Genomic DNA, 25,778 nt, shown 5'->3' with positions numbered 1-25,778 from the left:
GGCAACTTTCATCTACAGCTGGCTGACCGCTCTAAAGATTGTGTTTTAAGTTGGTTGACAGCACTGGCTGCACTATAGTACTGAAACTTTAAAGTACTTTTAAAGTACATTAGTAAATGATGACACTGACAGTGCCAAAAATTAAATTGCTTGTACAATAGTAGTTGTAACATCAAAAGATAATTTACAATTACAGAAAACGAAATTTACATTTTAATCACCTCTTTCATGGTCATGTGTATATATATCTCACATCCGCACATATCTGTACAAAGGAGAATGTCATTCAAAATACATACTCCCTTTGGCAGATAAGTTCTGGGGCACTTAAAAAAAATAGAAAATTGGACTTACCAAGGATGCTCCTTGCCCCTATCAAAGTAATCCCCTTAGCTATTTATAAACAGTTGTCAATGTTTCAGAAGGTCTTGAAAGCAAGCAAGGAAATTTTCTTCAACTGTGATTCTTGTAAGCTCATTTGTCACAGTCTGTTGGATTTCAGCGATATCTTGATGCAGCTTTCTTTTCAGTAATCTTTTCACTCACGGAAACAAGGAAAAACTGGAAGGCGACAGGTCAGGCAAATGTGGTGGATGTGAGAAGGCAATAACAGAATGTATGGATGGATACCTGGTAACAGATAAAGCATACTGGGTCTTATATTGTCACCAGTAAGAACCAGTCCTGAGAATTTCACAAATCGGGGTGGCAATGTTGAATTGCTTGTCACCAACATTTCAAGGCTTCAATGTAGAGAGTTTGTTTCGCTGTTTGCCCTGGAGGAAGTCTTTGTTCTTGAAAGCTGTCATTTGATTTTTCTCGAGGCTGGTGATCCACGACTACATCATTCAGCACTTTGACACTTTATGTGAGGATCATACTGAGAGTGCCAACTTTCATCCCCAGCCACAATCCTTGACAGAACTGTGGGATCATGTCTGGCTCTATCCAGTAGTTCAGCAGAGATTCTTTGTCTTTCCTCTTTCTATTCGTCTGTTAGTGTGTGAGGGATGAGTTTTTGCATTAAGTTTCTGTTTCCCTAAATGTTCCCACAAAATGTTATGACATGCATCATGATTCAAATTAAGTTCTTCTGATATCGCATGCACAGTTACACGATAGTCTGCTTGTAATAACTGCATAACACGCTCCATGTCTCCATTGGGATGCGCTGTAGATGGACAACCAACTCTGGAACTGTCTTGTACTCAATCTCTGCCTTCACGAACCTTTTATGACACTCTAATGAGTTTGTGCAAAAACATGAACACAAGCACATTTCAAGGATGCATATATTCCAGCTAACATAAAATCATTTGTTCCTTTTTAGTATTGCATACTCAGAAACAAAGAAATCTGAAACTTCCTGGCAGATTAAACCTGCATGCCAGACTGAGACTCAAACTCGGGAACTCCCGAGTTCAAGTCTCGGTCCAGCACACAGGAAGTTTCATATCAGCGCACACTCCGCTGCAGAGTGAAAATCTCGTTCTGGAAAGAAATGACTCTTATGATGAAGGGAGTATTTAAAAATGTCTTTACAAATATGCATTCAAACTTGCCATATTTAAAAATATTTCTTTTAGGATAACATAGCACTATTATATTATAGTTGCTTATCTATAGCACTTGATCAAATAACTGGAAGAATCCATGTAAATTAATTTTATTTGTTTGTTTAATAAAATTTGTGGGCTTTTCTTCTTTTCTATAAAAATTTCCTGTTCTTCTAAAATACTTAACATAGGACATTTATTTGTGGTGTGGATAATTTTCATACTGCCTTGAATCTCTCCTAAAGTACGTTTAGTTGTTCTGAAATGTTCAATCAATGCTGCATGATTTGAATTTTAACTGCAATGTTCCTTATTGTATAATGTATTTTAAATGCTCTTCTAATTTGGCCAAAGTACATACTTGGACAATTTTTGCACTTCATTATATATAATCCTGATTTGATGTATTTTTCCTTATGAACTTTCTCTTTGTGCATTAGTGCATGCCTACAGGAGTCGCTAGTTATTTGTAGAATTTAACATTAAAGTGACAGGCTAAAATCATAGACACAAAAACAAACTGAACGCACCTGTAATCACGCTGTTCAAACACATAAATGCTGGGACTCCCTAACTCTCTGAGGAAATTCTGGAACACATTATCCTTAATGGATTCAATCTTCTGTCGTAGATCATCCATCAACTTCTGACGTTCCACCAATTTATTTCTCACATCAGTGATGATATTCTGAAACGTAACAAAAAAATTTTAAAATCTTAAAGTAGCTCAATAATCTGACTCAAACAATGGAAAATCCAGGATGGAATGTAATACAGTCATGAACCTTTCCTCCTCAAGCCATATCCCCACAGAAACACCAGTCCTTTCCAAAGGCCTCACCTTTTGCTCCACTCTCAAACTCAATCATGCAGGACTTGTTAAAGACCTCCTTCCCTTCACCTGGTCCCTACAGTGGAAACACTTTTTTGCCACCAACTCTACCAATCATACTCAACCAAAGACCAATATTGAACCTTGCCTAACGCAGTTCACTCCTCCAACCAAATATGACCCACCCCCACTGCCCCCAAACGAACCTCTGTTAACTTTCCAGAATTTCTTAACATCAAAATTTGCCTCACCATCATTCCCCCAATCCCTCAACATGCAGACTAGCCTTACATCTATGGAAAGAACCACAGTCCACCATCTAAAAACTGATCCTGACCTTATTTTCCTACCTGCGGACAAAGGCTAGACCAAGAAGTCCCTTCTGTACAGCCTACCCACCCATGGTCGTCGCATCTGCAGTGACGAGCAGTCCCTCTTGAAATATACCGAGGGTGTCATGCAAGCCTTCATTGACCGTAATTATCCTCCCAACCTTGTACAAAAACAAATCTCCTGTGCCTATCTTTCCAGTCTCCCATCACCTCCTCAAGTCCCACTGTACAGCCACAGGGGAGAATTCCCCTCATAACTCGGTACCACCCAGGACTGGAGACACTGGATTACACTCTCCGCTAGGGTTTCAATTACCTCTTATCATGCCCTGAAATGAGAAATGTTCTGCCCACTATCCTTTCCACCCCTCCCACAATGGTATTCCGCCGTCCACCGAACTTACACAATATACTCGTTCCTCCTTACACTACCACTGCTCCCAATCCCTTACCTCATTACTCATAGGCCTGTAACAGACATAGACCAAGACCTATCCCATACATCCTCCCACCACCAGCTACCCCAGTCTGGTCTCTAACATCACCTACCCCATAAAAGGCAGGGCTAGCTGTGAAACCAGTCATATGGTCTACAAGCTAAGCTGCAACCACTGTGCTGCATTCTATGTAGGCATGACAACCAACAAGCTGTCTGTCTGTATGAATGACCACTGACCAACTGTGGCCAAGAAACAAGTGGATCATCCTGTTGCTGGAAACGCTGCCAAACATGATATCCTTCATTTCAATGACTGCTTCACATCTTGTGCCATATGGATCCTTCCCACTAACACCAGCTTTTCTGTATTGTGCAGGTGGGAACTTTCCCTGCAATATATCCATAACCCTTCTGACCTCAACCTTCGTTAGTCACTCCCCACACCCATCCAGCCACTTCCCTGTTCCCATTCCACACTACACGGCCGTCATTCCACCACCACATCCAGTGTTTTTATTTCTCGCCTTTCCACAAATCCCTCCCCTCCTCCTCCTCCTCCTCCTTCCCCCTGCTACCCGTTTAAACCACAACACTTTACTGTCCACAATCCCCACCATACTATCCCTCCCTCTCCCCACCCCGGCCTCCTCCTTACCCCCAGCATGTCACCACTCCCATCATGCACTGGTGCTGCTGCTGCTGCTCACAGTGTGGCTTCAGTTGCCTGTGACTACACTTGTTTGTGTGAATTGCATTTGTGTGTGTGTGTGTGTGTGTGTGTGTGTGTGTTGCTGACAAAAGCCAATGGCTGAAAGCTGTAATTGTGAGAGTCTTTTTGTTGTGCTCATCTGTGACACAGCATCTCTGCTATTTGGTGAGTAGCAACTATCAATATTCAGACTCAATTTTCTAATTTATGCTTTGACTATCTTAACAAAAAAATCTATTACAAGATACCAGAGGTAACAATATACATATTATAATAATTATTATGAAAAACTGTTTGAAATACATCATTGTTTCATGTGAATAATTTCATTATCAAATCAAATTACCAAATACCCAGGTAGGGACCTGACTGTCAAGAGTTAGCAGTGGTGTGCGTGATGTGTGCTTGCTTGTGTGTATGAAAAGTGTGTGTTTCTCTTTCACTGATGAAGGCTGTGGCTGAAAACTTGGTATAAACATCTTTTTGAATTGAGCCTGTCAGCAACTTAACATGTCTTCTTTACAGTCATTATAAAATCACAAGTAGACAGATGACTTTAATAGATATATCTGCTTATTATACACTTAACAGACACTGGAGTTTGGTTGATGGTTTCAGGATTAGTTCAACGAGGCTTTGTCAATGTTAACTACCCGGCACAACTGGATTAGGAAAGACCACAACAATATTAACTCCAGATGAAGACTGTGTAGTTTATTCATTCATTAATCATGTTCCATAGATCCTGTGAAAATTGTCATCTTCAGGGACGCAATACGAGACAAGATATACGTATATGAAAGACAATTAACACACAGAAACTTAATTTGTACCTTAACTATAAAATATTATTATAGTGCTTAATATTATTTATTTCTACACAAGATAAAAGTTATCTAGTAAATTAGAAATTTAAAAAAAAAATCTTTCAGGAGAGAACTGCTTCCTCAGGCATATTAAATAGATGATGTATACCTGTTATTGGTACATAATATTACTCCATTACATTGTTATCCTTCGAAGGAAATAAATATCTTTATATAGGCTTGTTTACATAGCTCATAGGAATGTTCACTCCTGGAATCTAAATGATTATACCATTTGTAGGCACAGTTAAAGACATATGATCTCAATTTTATTTTGAGTTGGTAGGGATTCTGAATTTCTCGTGTGATATTAGAAGGGAACTTAGAGAAAACCTTCGCACCACAATACATAACCCACACTGACCATCAGACAAGGAGGTAAAGACTTCATGAACATTACTTTTGTTCCTTGCCACGTGATTATACACATCACAGTTCATCTGATCTGATTTTTGCCCAATTTCTTTTTTGATGTCAGAATGGAACTTACCAAAAACCTTTGCACCAGAGTACATAACCCACTCTGACCATTAAACAAGGATGCAAGATTTCATGAATACAATTTTTGTTCCTTGCAATGTGATTATTGACAGCACAGCTCACCTGCAACTGATTTTTAAAATCAGCATCTGAAAGTATTAAGGATAAATGTTCTAAAAAGCCTGTGTAAGAATTCCAAGACACTTACAGAGACATCTGCAGAATGTGTTGGTATTTACTTTACATAATATGCTTACTACTAACTTTTGCTGAATACTTTATTCACCTTAGGTGCAATGCCAAAAAGATAATTCCCTAAGAGAAAAACGAGTAGCTAAATTCATTAAAAACTACCATAGATTGATGTTGATAAATTTTGCTTAGAGCATTATGTGGATTGAGGAATTTTTGTTAGAGCATTATGTGGAAGCTTGTACAACAGATGTAGAATTCCATAGCAAATCTCTTATCACAATAACTGTACAATGAGCACATGCAGAAAATGTCAACTTATGCTAAATCACTTTGAAGCTATATTGGTCTATTAAACGGTAAAAAAACTTCTTATAGTAAATATTTACTGCAGTCTGTAACATCATTATTCATTTAACTCTTACTGCAAATTTTCCAATCAGGGCAGCTAACTGCTACAAATGATGATAATAAAAAAATCTACAAAATCTCTGAGTTCAGGAAGACAGTTAGTTAGACAAAAACTGAGAACATCATGCAACTGATCAAAGACATGAACATGAGAGATGTTTGATTCTTGATGCTTTCCTGGCATACTGAATGTTCAATGAGGTTTCGGGATTGCAGCCAGACCATGTTGACTTCTTGCCACGATATTTCGGCTGGTAAGTTAGTGTCCATCACTGGAGACTGGAAGTTCCCTGTGTCGGCTTTATAGCAAAAACTGGTGTGGAAACACATGCATAAAGGTGAAAATTACATGTCTGCCCTCTGTCGGACTACGTGCTCATGTTGCTAAAAACAGATGTCAGGTGTCACCAGACCTGTCATTATGAATAACCTGTCTTCTCTCAGAAGAAATCAGAGAGATCCACTGGTCCCAAGCCTTGTCCAGTTGAAAACCGCCATCACGATTTATAAGATTTTGTGCTAGGCATATCTCCGCAGATTCTTTAATTACTGAATCCCAAAAGGTTCTCACTGGGTCCAAGATTTTGCCTCTGACTGATTTTGTTAGTAATGTTAAGAAAGCTGTTAGACCTCTTTCTAGTGATGCCACAGAAGAAATAAAAACATGAGACATGCCATGCACTCACAAATGCTCCACCTCAGAAGAGCAACATTTCTACCATGGGAAGGGCCACATTACGCAAGCTACAAGAAGTTCCTCACACGGTTATCTTACCAGAGGATAAGAGAAACGACACAGTGCTGTTGCCATGTGAGGTTTATAAACAGAAGATTTATAACTTACTGAGTGAATCAATGTATCGGAAGATTGATAAAGACCCCACAGCGAAAGTGGAAAGGAAGCGTCAGCACTGGTGAATTATTCTTCTATTCTGCAAGAAGTGGCCTGGTCAATTCTTCTTCTATTCTGCAAGAAGTGGCCAAAAGACTAAGCCCTGATAGTTCTGTGCCATCCAGGCTATATGGTCTTCCGAAGATCCATAAAAAAGAGTTTCTGTTACAGCCAATTGTCAGTAATATTGACGCCCCCAAGTATGATTTGGCGATACATCTCGCCTCTCTACTGACACCTTTTTTGGGGAAGTGTGTGCATCGTGTTCGCAACTTGGCTGATTTTATCAACAGATTGAAGTCACTTCAACTCAGTGAAACTGACTTACTAGTGAGCTTTGATGTCATCTCACTTTTCACTAAGATTCCTCTTATGAAGTCTCTGTCACTCATGAGCAATAAGTTCACGGCCGATATAACAGCACTTTTCCATCATGTTGTTTCCTCAACCTACTTTTTATTAAAGAACAAATATTTTGAGCACACTGACGGTAATCCCATGGGCAGTCCTCTCCTGCCTTTGGTAGCAAGCTTTTTTATGGAGGCCTTTGAGGAAAGGGCACTTGATTCGGCAGAACTTAAACCAAGAATCTTCTGGCGATACGTAGATGACACATTTGTAGTGAGGCCTCGTGGCGAAGAAGATATGTCACATTTATTGCAACATCTGAATGCAATCCACAAGAACACCCAGTTTATGATGGAAATAGAGAAGGGTGGTTGCTTGCCATTTTTGGTCGTCTTGGTTACTAGGAGAGTGGGTGTGTCATTAGGGCATTCTGTCTACTGTAAGCCCACACATACGGACCTTTAACTGCAAGCGTCAAGTTTCCATCACACTTCACAAATTGCAGGCATCCTTAGAACATTGGTGCACTGGGCTCATGTTGTTTCTGATGCAGACAGCCTTACAAAGGAGCTGGAACATCTACAGTCGGTGTTCAAGGGTAATGGTTACTCTCCACATCAGAAAAGCACAGCGCTAAGAAAGAAGAAACATGACCACCCACAACATCAAGAAAATAAGGAGCTGTTTAAGTTCAGGGTGTTCCTTTCATACATCCACAACCTTTGGTCTGAAGTAGGCAGGATCCTAAGGAAACATCAAGTTAAAGTAATCTTCCAGCCACTGATGAAGATTAGTGCCCTTCTCGGTTCGATAAAAGACAATCTGGGTCTGCGGAAGGCCAGGATCTACAAAATTCCTTGCCAGTGTGACAAAGATTAGACTGGTCAGGCGACACACACAGTGCATGAAAGGTGCATTGAACATGAGTTCCACACTTGCCTTTCACAGCCCAGTAACTCGGACATAGCTGAGCATTGTATTATCACGGGACATGATATGGATTTTTCTGCCACAAAAATCTTGGCCCCAGCAAGAACATTTTGGGATTCAGTAATTAAAGAACCTGTGGAGATACACCTAGCACAAAATCTTGTAAATCATGACAGCAGTTCTCATCTGGACAAGGCTTGGAACCAGGTGATTTCTCTAATTTCTCCTGAGAGAAGAGAGTTTATTCACAATGACACATCTGGCAACATCTGATGTCTGTTTTTAGTGATGTGAGAGCACATTCCGACAGAGGGCGGACATGTCTGGACGATTGCCAGCCGAAATATCGTTGCACGAAGTCCACATGATCTGGCTGCAATCCCGCAACCCCATCGAACAGGAGAGATTTTTACAGTGTTCATGACAGTAAAGAAAAATATGAATCACTTATAAAAATCCCCTTATCTAAAAACTGTTTTCGCCCAATTGTAACTCAAGTTGGGGAAAAACTCAAAGAATAAATATATGTTGTAGGAGGAAAGGAAACTTATCTGTCAGATAGGAAAAGTTCTGATGTTGATACTTTCACTCAGTACAAGAAATACTGAAGAGAGTAATCTTAATATTACAGCAAATGCAATATGATGAGAAGATGACCATATCAGGCAACAAAATAGAGATAATACAAAAGACTGGAGAAGGAGACCACAAGAGCTACATATGAAGAGAAGCAGATTGTTTTAAGACTAGATAATTCTATGGTAACTGTGTTGACTGTCACAAAGTTTTTTTAACAAGCACCTCATGTCAGGAACTGATAAAATAAGTTTTTAAAGCTCAGTAAACGCTGCACTATAATCTGATAGACTATCCTATACAAACAACTTTGGTAACATGAATATGACCTGCACTACATCAGAAGTTGTGATGGCCTAGTTTTGAGGTCCAAAAACAAGTTGTATCAATTATTTATGGCATGAATCCAAAACATCTTGCTGAACAAGATTCTAACAACTAAGTATACTAAAATTCAAAACAACATATTTATTGATAACATTGTATTACAAACATGAGATGAATTGCAAAACACTCAAAAATCTTGAAGTTATTGCTAATCTGTTACAAATGCTCTACGTGTCCAACAGCAGCAGCACAGACAAAATATAGAGGACACCTAAATTTGCACACAATTTAAACCATGTATCTGCTTTTACACAAGTTATGGTGCTTTTTATCTTGTTCTTCACTTCTTCTATGTCATAACGTAAAGGGGACATGAACACACGTTCCTTCACATAATAGTAGAAAAATTGCATGGAGTCATGCCGTGGGATCAGGATCTCATGCACCGTATCCATCATTGAGCCTGAGTGTCACTGAGAAACTGGTGTACATTGTTGTGCAGATGTGGCAGAGTTCCATCCCATTGAAAAGTGAAATTATTGGAGTTCATTGTAGTCCTCCTGAAGTTGTGGAATCAGCTTTTTCTGAGCATTTGAAGACAGTCCAATGTTTTATAGGGCGCATGGGAACCCAAGACACTGCGCTGCAGTCTTGGCCTCCAAGATTTTTTTCAGGATATATGAAGAAAAGTGTGTTTATCTCCCCTTTACCTTGTGACATAGAAGAAATAAAGATTGGAATAACAGCTGCCATAACTTCTGTAAAAGCAGATACATTGTGTAAAGTTAAATGACAAATTTAGCTGGATGTTGTTCATGTTGCTGCTGGTGGTGGACACATAGAGCATTTGTAAAATCATATCTAGAACTTTAAGAGTTTGCGAGTATTTTGCAATTAATCCCACGTAGGTAGTACGTTTTTATCAATAAATATGGATTCTGAACTGAGGTCATTCTTTTTGAAAAACCTTGTACTTATTTCTTAACGAAATTTGTTCACAAGTAATATACATCACTTTAAAACCAATAGCTCAGTTTTGCAGAACCAATACCATGAATTTGAGCACTCTTTGTGAGGACTTGAATTCATTTAATTTGGCCTAGAATAGTTGTGTTGTTGTGGTCTTTAGTCCTCTCCATGCTACTCTATCCTGTGCAAGCCTCTTCATCTCCCAGTACATACTGCAGCCTACATCCTTCTGAATCTCTTAGTGTATTCATCTCTTGGTCTCCCTCTACGATTTTTACCCTCCTCACTGCCCTCCAATACTAAGTTGGCAATCCCTCGATGTCTCAGAACATGTCCTACCAATCGATCCCTTCTTCTAGTCAAGTTGTGCCACAAGCTCCTCTTCTCCCCAATTCTATTCAATACTTCCTCATTAGTTATGTGATCTACCCATCTAATCTTCAGCATTCTTCTGTAGCACCACATTTCGAACGCTTCTATTCTCTTCTTGTATAAACTATTTATCCTCCACATTTCACTTCCATACATGGCTACACTCCATACAAATACTTTCAGAAACGACTTCCTGACACTTAAATCTATACTCGATGTTAACAAATTTCTCTTCTTCAGAAACGCTTTCCTTGCCATTGCCAGTCTACATTTTATATCCTCTCTACTTCAACCATCATCCGTTATTTTGCTCCCCAAATAGCAAAACTCCTTTACTACTTTAAGTGTCTCATTTCCTAATCTAATTCCCTCAGCATGACCCGACTTAATTCGACTACATTCCATTATCCTCGTTTTGCTTTTGTTGATGTTCATCTTATACCCTCCTTTCAAGACACTGTCCATTCCGCTCAACTGCTCTTCCAAGTCCTTTGCTGCCTCTGACAGAATTACAATGTCATCGGCGAACCTCAAAGTTTTTATTTCTTCTCCATGTATTCTAATACCTACTCCGAACTTTTCTTTTGTTTCCTTTATTGCTTGCTCAATATACAGATTGAATAACATCGGGGATAGGCTACAACCCTGTCTCACTCCCTTCCCAACCACTGCTTCCCTTTCATACCCCTCAACTCATATGACTGTCATCTGGTTTCTGTACAAATTGTAAATAGCCTTTCACTCCCTGTATTTTACCCCTCCCACCTTGAGTCTTCTAATCAACATTGTCAAAAACTTTCTCTAAGTCTACAAATGCTAGAAACATAGGTTTTCTAAGGTAAGTCGTAGGGTCAGTATTGCCTCACGTGTTCCAACATTTCTACGGGATCCAAACTGATCTTCCCTGAGTTCGGCTTCTAACAGTTTTTCCATTCGTCTGTAATGAATTCACGTTAGTATTTTGCAACTGTGACTTATTAAACTGATAGTTAGGTAATTTTCACATCTGTCAACACCTGCTTTCTTTGGGATTGGAATTATTATATTCTTCTTGAAGTCTGAGGGTATTTCACCTGTCTCATACATCTTGCTCACCAGATGGTAGAGTTTTGTCAGGACTGGCTCTCCCAAGGCTGTCAGTAATTCTAATGGAATGTTGTCTCCTCCGGGGGCCTTGTTTCGACTCAGGTCTTTCAGTGCTCTGTCAAACTCTTCACCCAGCATCGTATCTCCCATTTCATCTTCATCTACATCCTCTTCTTCCATTTCCATACTATTGTCCTCAAGTACATCGCCCTTGTATAGACCCTCTATATACTCCTTCCACCTTTCTGCTTTCCCTTCTTTGCTTCGAACTGGGTTTCCACTCTTGCTATTCATGCAAGTGGTTCTCCTTTCTCCAAAGGTCTCTTTAATTTTCCTGCAGGTAGTAGCTATCTTACCCCTAGTGAGATAAGCCTCTACATCCTTACATTTGACCTCAGGCCTTCCCTGCTTAGCCATTTTGCACTTCCTATCGATATCACTTTTGAGACTTTTGTATTCCTTTTTGCCTGCTTCATTTACTGCATTTTTATATTTTCTCCTTTTATCAATTAAATTCAATATTTCTTCTGTAACCCAAGGTTTTCTACTAGCCCTCATCTTTTTACCTATTTGATCCTCTGCTGGCCAGAATAGTACCATTCACGAACACAAATAACATGAGAAAGAAGTCAAGGTTCTAGACTCATATCTCTTACCAGCAGGTTTGACTTGCTCTCTGCTACTGAAATTGAAACTGAGCAGTCCAAAACCTCACCCATAGGGAAATGTGCTGTGTCTCCTGTCAGAGGAAAGAAACAGAAAAGGACAGGGGTCTGTTAGTCATTGAAAAGTTCAAATCTATGGTGAATAACAGTACCCCTTAGGAAATTGCTGCATATTTATGGTAAAAAGGGTGACTTCTGGGGAATGCCACTTTACTGTAGCTCTATTTGCATGAAAAAGAAAGACAAAGAAATCTATATGAATTGTGCATAATACACACCTTCCGAGTATGTGTTCTCTTATTCTAATGGTAGTTTCCTGAAGTTTGGAGCCAACTCCACATTGACACCATCTGCCCTCAAAAGTGTTGTGTAAAAGACTAAGCTGTCAGTTTCTACACACTTCTTATGGCAGGATATAACGAAAGTTGCTCTGACTCAGAGTTTTACATTCTTCACATCAGAGAGCATTAAACTGCAGAACCTACAGAAGTATGATTATGCCCTCTAGTGCAAATGCATTATCTGCTAAGTCACAAAGTGCACGGAAGTGTGTGATGAGTATGAAAAGGTTTTCAAATATTGCTACCAGCTACAATATTTGTTGACAACTACATTATTTATTTGGTGACATGTTTTGAGTTGACATCTCATCATCAGGCTATATTGGCATTACAAAAACATTGTGATGAGTGATCATGGCAGACAGTCACTGAAGGCGATTGTGACAAGAAATAAGGGGGTGGCTGTTGTACTAAGCATAGTAAACACTGAAGTCCAAGTTCCAGTACAGCATTTGGTTCAAGTGGCTCTGAGCACTATAGGACTTTAAATCTATGGTCATCAGTCCCCTAGAACATAGAGCTACTTAAACCTAACTAACCTAAGGACATCACACAACACCCAGTCATCACGAGGCAGAGAAAATCCCTGACCTCTCCGTGAATTGAACCCGGGAACCCGGGCGTGGGAAGCAAGAATGCTACCGCACGACCACGGGCTGTGGACACAGCATTTAGGTTCTAAGTCCAGAGCGCAACTGAATCAACATCAAAAAGCTTGTCCACCACAGCGTAGCATTTCTGAGCTCTGGAGTGGAAACATAGTATGATGAGAACTGGCTTGCAGACATCAGGAGCAGCATTAAATAAGAGTCCATAGTTAATGGAGTCGGTGGCTGCAGTCACTGTATATCTGGGTGGTGAGTCCCTGAGTGTTATGGGAGGCCAACCCGCTGTGTTTTGAAGCGCAAAAGGGGTCAGTGATGTTAGCAGTGGGCCACGCACAGAGAAGTACAGCCAACAATGCATTTTTTGGCCACACATAATGAAGTGCAGTGCGTCGCTGCTCAGTGTGGAGATTTAATAGTGGTGGATACCACACCTGTGCCCCCTTGGAGAAGTGGGGAAGCATGAGCTGCAAATGAACACCACATCCACAGAGTCCTCCTCCAAGTCCTCAGCAGCAGTGGTAACTAGGGGCACTGGAGCATATGGATGAAAATGCCCCAGCCAGGTGTGAAGATTGTATAGTGTGGACCTCAGCAGCAGAGCCAGTGGAGCAGGAGCCAGCAACATGTCTTCATCTTCATCTGGAATTACTCATGGTTGGTGACCAGTTGACATCTTGTAGTCCACGAAGGGCAACCTCTGAGGCTGGGCGATGTCTGGAGTAAGCCATTCTTGTTGGGTTTTGGCATTGGTCAGCTGGATGTGAGCAAAAGGCATGTATAAGCTTGGTGTTACACTGGCTGGGTGGCTTGGGTAGATGGGAACTAGGTGACTAGTAACGGTAGGGTGAAAGGGGGATGGAAAAAAATTGCTGGGAAACTAGTCAGGGATGAAGTTGATTGGCATGTTGCAGAACCTCCCAGTTCAGAATCTGCACCCCGAAAACCTTCCAGCCTCAGTGTTGGACAACTGCTCCCAGAATCCAGGTTAGCTGCCGACCAAATCCTTTTGCTCACACCAAGGTCCCAGGGCGGAACTTGGAAGCAGGCAGTGGTGGTGCTGGCTGTGGTGTCAGCATGAGCAGGCTCAAGAGAGTTCAGGGTCTGCTATCAGTGAAGAAGTTTCACAGGACTTTTGTCTCCAATGGGTGTGGACCCGTAACTGCTTTAAAAAAAAATAAATAAATAAATAAATAAAATAAAAATAAGAAGAAGAAGAAGAAGAATTGTGATGCATCAGTAGAGTGATCCTGGAGGTATTTCTTCACTTGAGGTTTGAAAGTGCAGGACATTCTCTCATCTTCTCCATTTGATTGAGGGTGGAAGGGGGGGGGCTTGCTGTAATGTGGTGAATGCCATGCTGGAACAGAAACAACGAAACTCCTCACTACAGCATTGTGGACCATTGTCAGTTATGAGCACTTCCTGCAGACCATCAATGGTAAATAATTTTTCTAAGGCTTTGATGGTACTGGTGGTCAACGTGCATTGCATCGGACGATGTATGGAAATCGGGAGTAAGCATCAACCACCATCAAGAACATGGTGTTAAACACCGGCCAAGCAAAATCAATGTGTACCTGCTCCAAAGGGCAGGCACATGGTGGCCAAGAAGCAAATTAATGTCGTGAGGCTGCCTGCTGACTTTGGCAGGATGGGCATGGTTGGGTGAGTCATTCAATCTCCCGGTTCATGCCTGGCCAGTAAGAGAACCTTCAAGCCAGGAGTTTAGTTCAAGATACTATCCAGTGACATTGGTGCAATAATTGCAGGACTTGCCAACGTAAAGAATAAGAAATGATTACTTGTGGACGTCCCTCGTCCAAAACGAGTAGTATGATGAAGTATGTGGCTCTGGACTTGTTGCAGTGCCTCATTCCTGCTGGTTGTGTCTGTGATCTGGGAGACGTTAATGCGAAAAGAATCTATGGCAGCTTCTGCTTCTTCATCACTGTGGAAACACAGAATTTCTTCTTTATCAAACTCTGGATCAGGTCCCCATAGAAGATGGGAGAGAGCATCAGCATTGGCATATTGAGTCATGTTGCAGAACTGATTATCATACTGGTAGCATGCCAAAAATAAAGTCCAGCACTGGAGGCAGTGAGCAGTTCTGTTGGAATCTTCGCTGCTGGATTCAATTCGCAGATCTGCAGTTTATGGTCTGTGACAAGGTGAAACTTTTTGCCATGAACAAAAATTCTGAATTTCTATAATGCGAAGATGATGGCCAGTTCTTATTTTTGTATTTGGAAGCACCTGCATTGGATGTAAGTCAATGTTTTTGATGCATTGGCCACAGGGTGCTCAGAGCCATCCATCTCCCTGTGTGCCAGGACCTCTCCGATGCCTGTATCAGATGTGTTCATTGCAATAACTATCTGCTTTGTTCGATCAATACATGCAAGGCACGGGGCCGTCAACAACTGGAATTTCAACCTGTGGAAGGCACGCGTGGAAGCTGATGTCCACTCGAAAGGTGCCCCTTTTCTGCATATTTGGGACAAAGTGCCAGTTTCTGCTGCTGCTGCGAGCAAGAACTTTTGGTAATACAATATCTTCCAGAGAAAGGAACGAATTTGCTTAATCATTGTTGGTCTGGGAAGCTTGATTATGACTTCCACATGTTTATGCCGAGGACAAAGGCCTGAGCTAGAAATGATGTGGCTGAGGTACCCAATCTCAGGCTGGAAAAAACATTTTTCTTTTCTGCATTTTAGGTCAGCCTCCCTTAAAAGACACTGAATGAAGATTTCAGAGTGTGAAAGTGTTCCTCCATGGTTCTTTCTGTTACAATGACAATGTCTAAATAGTTAATGCATCCATCCACTTAAGAGTATTAATTGACCAAACACTAGGCATTTCCAATGGTTAAGACTGTGAGGCGTGTTAAGTGTAAGAAACTGTTGAGATTCTGCATCAAGGGGAAGTTGGAGATAAGCATCTGCTTGGTCTATTTTAGAGAAGAAGTTTCCACTTTTTAATTTTGACAGACAGTAGTTTTTCTGGCTTTGGAATACGATATCTCTCAATCTCTCACTGGGCACTGACAGTTACTTTAAAATTGCTGCACAAGTGGATCTTCCCCGATGGCTTTCACATTATGACTAATGGAGTAGCCCACTGACTAAAAGGAATAGGTTCTAGAACTCAAACTGCAGTTAGGCAATCGACCCTTCCTTTACTAGATCTCTGAGAGCTAACGTTTCAGTGTGATGTGCACCTCAAAATCCTTTGTGTGCTGAGTTCCAAGGCGAACAGGTCCTCATAATTCTGCAAAGTTTCTCTAGGTCTGAGTATACAAAACCTTCGGATACCAAATTCACAGAATAATCTATTGAAAATCCAAATTTCTGAAAACGAGTCCAGTCCAAACACGTTCTCTGCAGAGTCAATGTTAACAACTAAGAAGGTAATGTGGCGGGTGACATTATGATAAGTTGTTGGTAGTTTGAACTGACTGTGTACTGGTATGGTATGTTTATTATACGCCATTAGATGTCTCTCTGTTTCTTGCAAGGGAGGAACTCCAAGTAAATGCTCATGACTGCACTGATGTCTACTTGTAATTGATCTGGTTTCTCTGCAATTTGCACTCCTACGAAAAGCCTGTTGGAGGTCTCTTGATAGTCTACAGTGGCTAAAAAATTAACATTCATCTGTTGGGCAGGAGGCAGTCTTGCTTGATGGGACTTACGACTTGCAGAAGCTAAATTGCTGTTGGCAGAACAGTTTTGGCAACTGGCCCCGTTGTCAGGACGGTCTTCATGTTGCTGGTTTTTAAAATAATTTGGACATGATAGTAATCATTTAGATACCCAGGACCGGTCTGAGCAGCTTGAGTGGGGTGGAAGAAATTGTTGGTTAATGCTACAGCACCCCGCCTGTGCAGTTGCTTCGTCCAAATTGCCATTAGTGTGGCCATTGGCTGCTGGCTCAGATGTTTACATTAATGGCTGCTCTGCTGATTCATGACCCCAGTTTCTTGCCTGCTGCTCGGGTCGCTTCAAACACTTGTGCTAAGTTACTAAGCCCAAAACTTTGTCCAATGATGGGTCTTCAAGTTGAAGTGCCTCATGCTGGAAATCCCTGTCTGGAGTACCCCAGATGATTATGTCCCTGATCATTTTTTCTGCTAATGACTCCTTACTTTTAGGGGTAAAAAAATGACATTTTTGCCCTAAACCTAGCAAACTCTGCGGCCTATTTTCTATGAGTCTGATTTGGATGTTTTTTGCACTGGTAAAATGCTACCCGGGAGGAAATAACATGGGTGTGCCACAGGCAATATTTAGTCAGCAACAAATGAATATTTGAAAATGTGAGCTCTGAAGTCATAGATAAGGGGGCCAATTTGCACAGTAGCCAGTAAATCTCAGGCTTTGACCATGACAAAAATAAAGATTCCATAAGGCTGGCATCAGTTATCTTGGATGTGTAGAAATGCCTAGTAATCTTGATCATAGGCTTCCAAAGTCTCTAAGGCCTTTTCAAAGCTGCAGCCTGAAGTAGAAATGGTTGGATGGCATTGAGTAACTGCTTCTGGCTCTCGTCATCCTGGTGAATATGTTGCATGAGTAGAGCTTCCAATGTAGATGGCTGCTGCTGGCTCATCGGTATGTTATTTTGTTATAACTAGGGATAACACAATAAGTATAACACCGTTCTACGGCTTATTGGCGCAACACTGATGCAAGTAATTCTGTTATCAATTGTCAAGTTGTAGATGAACACTTTATGGAAAATTATACAATTGATGGTGGTCATACCAATATCCAGGAAGTGCGAGTGAAATGCAGAAGCCTGTTGAATATTAGGCCTAGTGAACATTGAAGTCCAAGTACCAGTATAGCATTCGGATTCTAAGTCCAGAGCGCAGCCAAATCACATCGAACAGCAGGTCCACCATAGCATAGCTACCCTGAGTTGTGGAGTACAAACATAGCACCATGAGAACTGGCTTGTAGATGTCAGGAGTGGCATTAAATAAAGTTCCACAGTTAATGTAGCAGGCAGCTGCGGTCGCTGTATGTTCTGGGCAGCCATTCTCTGAGTGTTATGGGAGGCCAATCGCTGTGTTTTAAGGCACGCGTGCTTCAAGGCAGCATGTGATGATAACAGCGGTCTGTGCATGGAGGAGTGTGGTCAATGATGCATTTCTCTGCTGTGTGTAATGGGGCATGTCGCTGTTCGTTGTGGAGATTTAATAGTGGTGTATACCACAATTAGGCACGGTAATGTGTTGTGTTTTTGGTGTGGTCCATATTTTTGTCCACCTCCAATATGTGTGGAGCTGTACTATACTTCTAGATTCCTTACTTAGTACAGGAAGTTTTGTGTAAGTATTCTTTCATGGGATAATTGCAATCTACCTCCAAGTATCTGGCAGTTCAGGTTTCTCAGCATGTCCACAAAGCTGCCTCATGAGTCACACAAACCTGTGACCATAAGTGCTGTCATTCTTCGTACACAGTCAATATACTTGTTACTCCTATTTGGTATAAGTCCAAAACACTAGAGCAACTTTCTAGGATGAATTGCATGAGTGTTTTGTAAGCAATCTTCCTTGGTGTTATGCATATTGTAAGGTCATGTCCTGCCTTTATTCTTAAGATATGACACTGGTCATTGTTTCAAGGAATTTATTTGCCTCCAGGTATAAATCTATATGTGATCATCTGTGCTGGCACAATCTAATAAATGAAGTTTGAACAGGTTTCACATACAAAATTTCTAGCTTTCGCAACCAACGGTTGCTTCTTCAGGAAAGAGGGAAGGTGAGGGAAAGACGAAAGGATGTGGGTTTTAAGGGAGAGGGTAAGGAGTCATTCCAATCCCGGGAGCGGAAAGACTTACCGTGGGAAAAAGGACAGATGTACACTCCCACACACACACACACACACACACACACACACACACACACACACACACACACACACACACACACACACATATCCATCCGCACATACACAGACACAAGCAGAAATGTAATGTATAAAAATGTACTGTATAAAAATATATACACATACACAAGCAGATGTCTGCTTGTGTCTGTGTATGTATGGATGGATGTGTGTGTGTGTGTGTGTGTGTGTGTGTGTGTGTGTGTGTGCGCGCGCGCGCAAGTATATACCTATCCTTTTTTCCCCCTAAGGTAAGTCTTTCCGCTCCCGGGATTGGAATGACTCCTTACCCTCTCCCTTAAAACCCACATCCTTTCATCTTTCCTTTTCCTTCCTTCTTTCCTGACGAAGCAGCCGCCGGTTGCGAAAGCTCAAATTGATGTAAATAAAATAGAAAGAAACTTCCACATGGGAAAAATATATTAAAAACAAAGATTCCAAGACTTACCAAGCGGGAAAGCGCCGGTAGATAGGCACAATAAATAAAACACACAAACACACACACAGAATTTCTAGCTTTCGCAACCAACGGTTCCTTCTTCAGGAAAGAGGGAAGGAGAGGGAAAGACGAAAGGATGTGGGTTTTAAGGGAGAGGGTAAGGAGTCATTCCAATCCCGGGAGCGGAAAGACTTACCTTAGGGGGAAAAAAGGATGGGTATATACTCACGCACACACACACACACACACACACACACACACACACACACACACACACACAAAGGAGTTCCTCAGCAGCAAGGGCTTTGAAACGAATGGCAATGTGAAAGAAGCAGTTAAAGACCGTTAACCTCACAGGTAGCAGGTGTCTGTCTTACGGATGCAGAAGATTGTGGAATGTTATGAAATGTGTTTAAACAAATACGGAAACTATGTAAAAAACGGAGAATCATTTAAGAGTTTAAATAATACAGTTTTCTGAAAAAATCTGTAATAGTTTATGTTTCATGAGAAATTGGGCCTTACTTTCTAAATAACACTCACATATAGAGTTACAATTGAAAAGTGAACTATTTTTTGATATTAATTCACAACCACACACTTCTACGTGCTAATCACAACAAAGTTTGCTTGTATCAGTGTTTTGAACTTCTGTTCTATCTTAATGTACCTCACAACTCCTCCTTTTCCCACATTAGTTCTGCATGAGTAAGATGCTAGGGTGAAATCCTTTGTGTGTAACTTATCTAAACCTGTGGTTATGAGCTGCTCACATAGCACAGGATGTGCTTATTACCAGTCTTCTAGTGTTGGATGAAATAGTAATTCTATGTCCGCGGCTAGTGGGCTTGCGGTAGCGTTCTCGCTACCCACGCTTTATAGCCATCTCACAAGAATCTGCCATTATTGTGAGAGCGTCCGCAAAGGAAGATTCGTAGGGGATTCGTAGGTTATTTTTTTGGCTCGTAATGAAATTGGTTTCCATCAATTTTCTTCTTTAAGTTTCTTTTCCCATCCATTACACTGGCCGTACACCTCTGGTGATCGTCGAGAGGTCACTGAATAGTGCACGGTACATCCAAACCGTCATCGAACCCATCGTTCTACCATTCCTAGACCGGCAAGGGAACTTGCTGTTCCAACAGGACAATGCACGTCCGCATGTATCCCATGCCACCCAACGTGCTCTAGAAGGTGTAAGTCAACTACCCTGTCCAGCAAGATCTCCGGATCTGTCCCCCATTGAGCATGTTTGGGACTGGATGAAGCGTCGTCTCACGCGTTCTGCACGTCCAGCACGAATGCTGGTCCAAGTGAGGCGCCAGGTGGAAATGGCATGGCAAGCCGTTCCACAGGACTGCATCCAGCATCTCTATAATCGTCTCCATGGGAGAACAGCAGCCTGCATTGCTGCGAAAGGTGGATATACACTGTACTAGTGCCGACATTGTGCATGCTCTGTTGCCTGTGTCTATATGCCTGTGGTTCTGTCAGTGTGATGATGTGGTGTATCTGACCCCAGGAATGTGTCAATAAAGTTTCCCCTTCCTGGGACAATGAATTCACAGTGTTCTTATTTCAATTTCCAGGAGTGTATTATAGCAATGTGTAAACGGTGGTGGGAAAGAATTACTAAATCACTGTTGTATATTTAATAATAATAATAATAATAATAATAAATGTTCAGCATGTTTACAAATTAATTTGCTATGTGACTGCAAAATAATTCATTCCACATCATTATAATTTATCAAGAAACTGATCCACGGAACATGAAACTAACTAAGTATTTACTGAAAATCAGTTCGACTTTAGCTATTCTGCTGTTTGTGTCTGGAAGTAGATGTGTTCTGGCCCTTTATCAGCACACTTTTATCATCAGCAGCAAACATTAACAATTTCTTGAGGTGGACTCCAGTGTCATTGGTATACCACTTATGTATGTCAAAAACAAGAGTGAGCCAAAAAACATAACTTGTGGCACACAATGTATTTAGTCTTACTCACTTTGTACCAATGGTTAATATGTTTTCTGCTGCTGAGATGTGACTCTGTCCATGCTAGAAAAGGCCTTTTAATACCATAATGCTTTAGTTTCTCAAGGAAAATTTTATGAACTATAGACTCCTGAGCCATTGAAAAGTCACAGAAAATAACGACAGGATAATTTGTCTCATTTATTTCCACCAGAATTACATTTTGAGATCTTTCTCTCTAAAGTTAGTCCTTCAACATTTAGATAAAGCTGTGATCATAGTCGCTGAGCACCCTTGCTATCTGTTTTCTGTGTAACCTAACCTTTCGTAAAACATAAAATGATTCTTAGTTTTGTACGAATATTCTGAAGATATCATTAAACTTCTAAACTGATGTGTGCCCTTGCTATAATTATTCACATTGTTTTATCAGTAAATACTCTAAATAATGTGACTGTACAAGCATTTCAAGTTTCTTTGAAATTGTACTTTACGTACTTTAGCTACATCTTATGGATTAGGAAGCTTTATAACTAGCATCTGACAATCATGACACAGAAGAGGCACTGGGTCACAGAGTCACAATGTAAAAGACTGCAAAAATATACAGGCTTTCAGACTAAGTCCTTCTGCCAAGGTGGAAAACACCTACATTCACACAAGCATAACAAAACAATTGGCCATTGCCTCTGAATCCAAGCTGTAGAGATAGTGGCCACTTGTGTGTGAGTTGCACTTGTGTGAATGTGTGTTTGTGCGTGTATTGTATTTTGGATGAAAGACTGTATGAAAGCTGAAAACCACTGGTGGTAAAAATAACCCACCACCATGAAGCTTATTAGTTACATGATTAATAATTCTCCAAACTGATCATGTATTGTCCTTGGAATTTATATGACATCAGTTAATGTTGGTAGGCATACTTCTACATCTGAAAAATGATGACTAATCAAATTTCATGGCAGTCGCAAAAGAGTGGTGCTGATAGTGCCACTGTGAGAATGCAAAATCAGGTTTGCTTCAGATACATGCTGTTGTGGTCGTGAACATTAGTTACCTTTAAGACTGGTCAAGGTGAGGTGCCTTTGGATTGTACATGGTGAGTTGATGTTAGTCAAGAATGCTTTTAAGGTGACAAACACCATTATCAGCATCCCTCTGAGGTTGAACAAGGTTGGGCAATAGGGCTACAAGAAGCTGGATGTTCCTTCCGTGATACTGGAGAAAGACTTGGCAGGTACGTAGCCACTGTACATGACTGCTGGCAGCAGTAGTCACAGGAATGTAAGATCGCAACAAGACCGGACTCCGGACGACCACGTAACACTACAGAAAGGAAGATCATCATGTTTAGCAGCATCTGCAGCAGCAATATAAGTGACAGTTGGAACTACAGTGACACAATGAACTGTTACAAATTTGTTTTATTTCAAGGACAGCTCCGAGCCACTGCCTCAAGCCATCACCATCTGCAACTTCTGTGGCGTCACACGAGAGCACATTTGAGGGGAGTATGGAAGTCTGTTGTTTTTTCTAATGAAAGGTGGTTCTGCCTTGGTGGCAGTGATGACCATGTGTTGGAAGGGCGAGGGAGGCATTGAGCACCTGCAACCGATCTTGTGTGCTAGACACACTGGATCTACACCTGGAATTACGGTCTGAAAGAGTGTGATTTTGTATAACAGCAGGCGCCCTCTATGGTTATCCCACGCACACTGCTAATTTGTATGTCAATCTTGTGACTGTGACCTGTTGCACAGCCATTCATGAACAGCACTCCAGGGAGCGTTTTCCAAATGGATAACACTCACCCACACTACTCTGTTGTAACCGAACATACTCTACAGAGTGTTGACATATTGCCTCGGCCTTTTCAATCACCAGATCCATCTCCAATTGAGCACCTATGGGACATGACCAGACAGCAATTCCAGCATCATCTACTAACAGCATTAACTGTCTCTGTATTGACCAACACCGTGCAACAGGCATGTAACTCCACCTACAACTGACATATGGCCGGCACAATTACACCACAATGCATGCACATTTGCATGCTAGCATTCAACATTCTGGCAGTTAGACACATTATTAATGTACCAGCATTTCACATTTGCAGTGGCTTATCTCACGCTTACATTAACCTGTGATATAACAATGTTAATCACTTAAATATGATACCTAGACTCTACATTAATTTTTTTGGTGTTGCAATTTTTTTCCATCAGTATATTTTAGGAGTCCATTGTACCTGTCTGCAGCTCAATGCCTCCTCTCACAATATATCCTTACAATATTGTTATGATTCCATCATTGGCTATCCATTGTTTCATTTGACAAACTTGGTCAGACAACCATTTGCTATAGGCTCACATCCACTTCATGAAAAGCATTTGTATTTACAAATAAATTAATAATCACTGCATGATCTTTACCAAATCTTTTGCCAGAGAGCCTCAATGATATGTGACACCATTAAGCCCTGCATTCCGTTTCAAAATATTAGTTAGTTGGTGTTCATTTCCCAAGTTCGAATTAAAATTTGAATCCTATCACTACTCTTAGCTACAGCCAGCTTTAACATTCATGTTTTTCTCTGTACTGTAAGGCTATTGCTGAATTCCCTGTAATGCCTGAAAATTTTTGTCCACAGCGCTTTCCACAAGAGTAATACACACAACTACAGTGGCATCAATGATAAGTCACTTCTCCATCCAGGTTTTCACAACATGACGTCCATCATTTATTACTTCTTTATTGTAGTTTCCATATTTTCCACTAAGAAACTGTTTGACACGATTTGTTCAATGGAAAAGTAAGATTACACTTTGCACATTTTATTTAACAGGAAACAATTGCTTTGAATTATGCTCTACAAGAGGAATATGCGTATGACTGAAGGCCACGAGGAAAAAGCAAAATACCTCCAATAAGCATTTTCCTAGTGAGCTAGTGCTGCTAATAATGCGGGAGCATCTTCAATGATTTATAACACACACTGCCTTCACATTTGGTTGTCACTCCTGAACCAATTTTATATTACCAGATTCTTCTGCACCTCTTGGCGGAGCAATTTCATATATAAGTCTGAACTACTGTAACTTGTTTGCTTTTCAACCTCAAAAATTTTGATTTTCTACACAATCACACAACCAGTACTCACCTCTGATGTCTGAATATTGCTCTTAATCTGAACAGTTCTCTGTTCAGTGTAAGTCATGTCATTCTCCTGAAAAGAAACATAAATAATGACATATTTGTCCACAGCAAAAAGTAATACTTATAAGTTATATGACATTCATTCATGTGATCAATAAGGAATGTGTCAAAGCATACATTAATGCAAGAAACTCGATCTGTCTGCTGTTCTGACAATAAACTACTATTACAATGCTTAATGTCATTTATGCTGATACTATCTAAATTAAATCAAGTAAATTACTATGTAAAATCTTACTTTTAAAAAAGCTGCTGCTTCCTCCGTTTTAATTTACAGCTGCTGTTTATCTGCTTAATATTTACTTGATTATAATGGTATTTTTCAAAGAATATATTTTTTTACATCTGTAAATACTGACTCCCTGTTTCCAGCACATACTGTCACACAGCTTTATGAGAAATAGTTCTACCTGTAGTGTAGCTAACAAAACCTTTCAGTCCCTGAATCTAAATAATCAGATAATTTGTGGACAGGGTATGCTTTTAATTTTTTTTTGAATTGGCATAAATTCCCAATTTTTTGTTTTATGTTCGACAGAGTACTGAAGTCCTTCATGAACCCTGGACAACGAGCCAGTCTATATAAAAATTATTTGTATGTCGTATATTGTGACTGCGTATTATCACAGTTCAGTTGACACTGATTTTTGTCATGAGCAACCACTAAGGAGTAAATGTATTGGGAAGTGGGTGTAAGAATTTCAAGGTTTCTTGTTTGAAATTATGTAACATGAGTTTTTGTGGGATTAAGACAAACTGTTAGTTGTAAACCACTTGTAGCCCTGTTCAGCTATCAGTTGAACTATGTCTGTCAGGACTTAATCTAGACTCTTGATTAGTATGTTTGTATCACATTAAAAGTTTTTGAATTGTCCCTTAAAGTAACTGGAAGATCATTTATGTGGGTTAGAAATGAGACATCACACAGCACCGATCTGTATGGCACTTCTCATGTTATGTTTCCCCAATCTGATGTTACTTTCATGCCTGAGAAACAATCTGTGAATGAGAAAGTAAGTTATGCAGACATGATTACATCCACGCAAGAGGATAAAGCCCTAATACTTTAATTTGCTGCATAGAATTTTGTAATCTACACAATCAAAGGTTTTGGCAAGATCACAGTACATACCAGCAGGATAATATTTCTTGTTTAGCTCTGTTAGCACTTCATTTGTGAGATCTTGTACTGCTTTCAGTTCTGTGTGAAGAAACTTTTATGAAAGCCAAATTGAGGGGCAGTTAACAAGTTCTGCTCAGTTAAACGAGTTTGTATTCTATCATAGGCCACTCCCTCAAACACTGTTGAAAAG

The 25,778-nt window shown here is 40.5% G+C and overlaps 1 protein-coding gene across 1 annotated transcript in view; it reads right to left on the bottom strand.

Moving 5' to 3' along the window:
- The window catches only part of LOC126266966 (structural maintenance of chromosomes protein 1A-like), a 346,151-nt gene that overhangs the window by 157,608 nt on the left and 162,765 nt on the right, over positions 1-25,778 (bottom strand). The window contains exons 14-15 of the mRNA XM_049971693.1: positions 24,410-24,475; positions 2,087-2,244 (exon numbers count right to left, since the gene is read on the bottom strand). Coding sequence (XP_049827650.1) covers positions 2,087-2,244; positions 24,410-24,475 — 224 coding nt within the window. The remainder of the gene's footprint in view (positions 1-2,086; positions 2,245-24,409; positions 24,476-25,778) is intronic.

Source organism: Schistocerca gregaria, chromosome 4 (assembly GCF_023897955.1).
Source record: "Schistocerca gregaria isolate iqSchGreg1 chromosome 4, iqSchGreg1.2, whole genome shotgun sequence".
Lineage (NCBI taxonomy): Eukaryota > Metazoa > Arthropoda > Insecta > Orthoptera > Acrididae > Schistocerca > Schistocerca gregaria.
The sequence above is the reverse complement of the archived record's forward strand: the minus strand, read 5'-3'. Positions and strand labels throughout refer to the sequence as shown.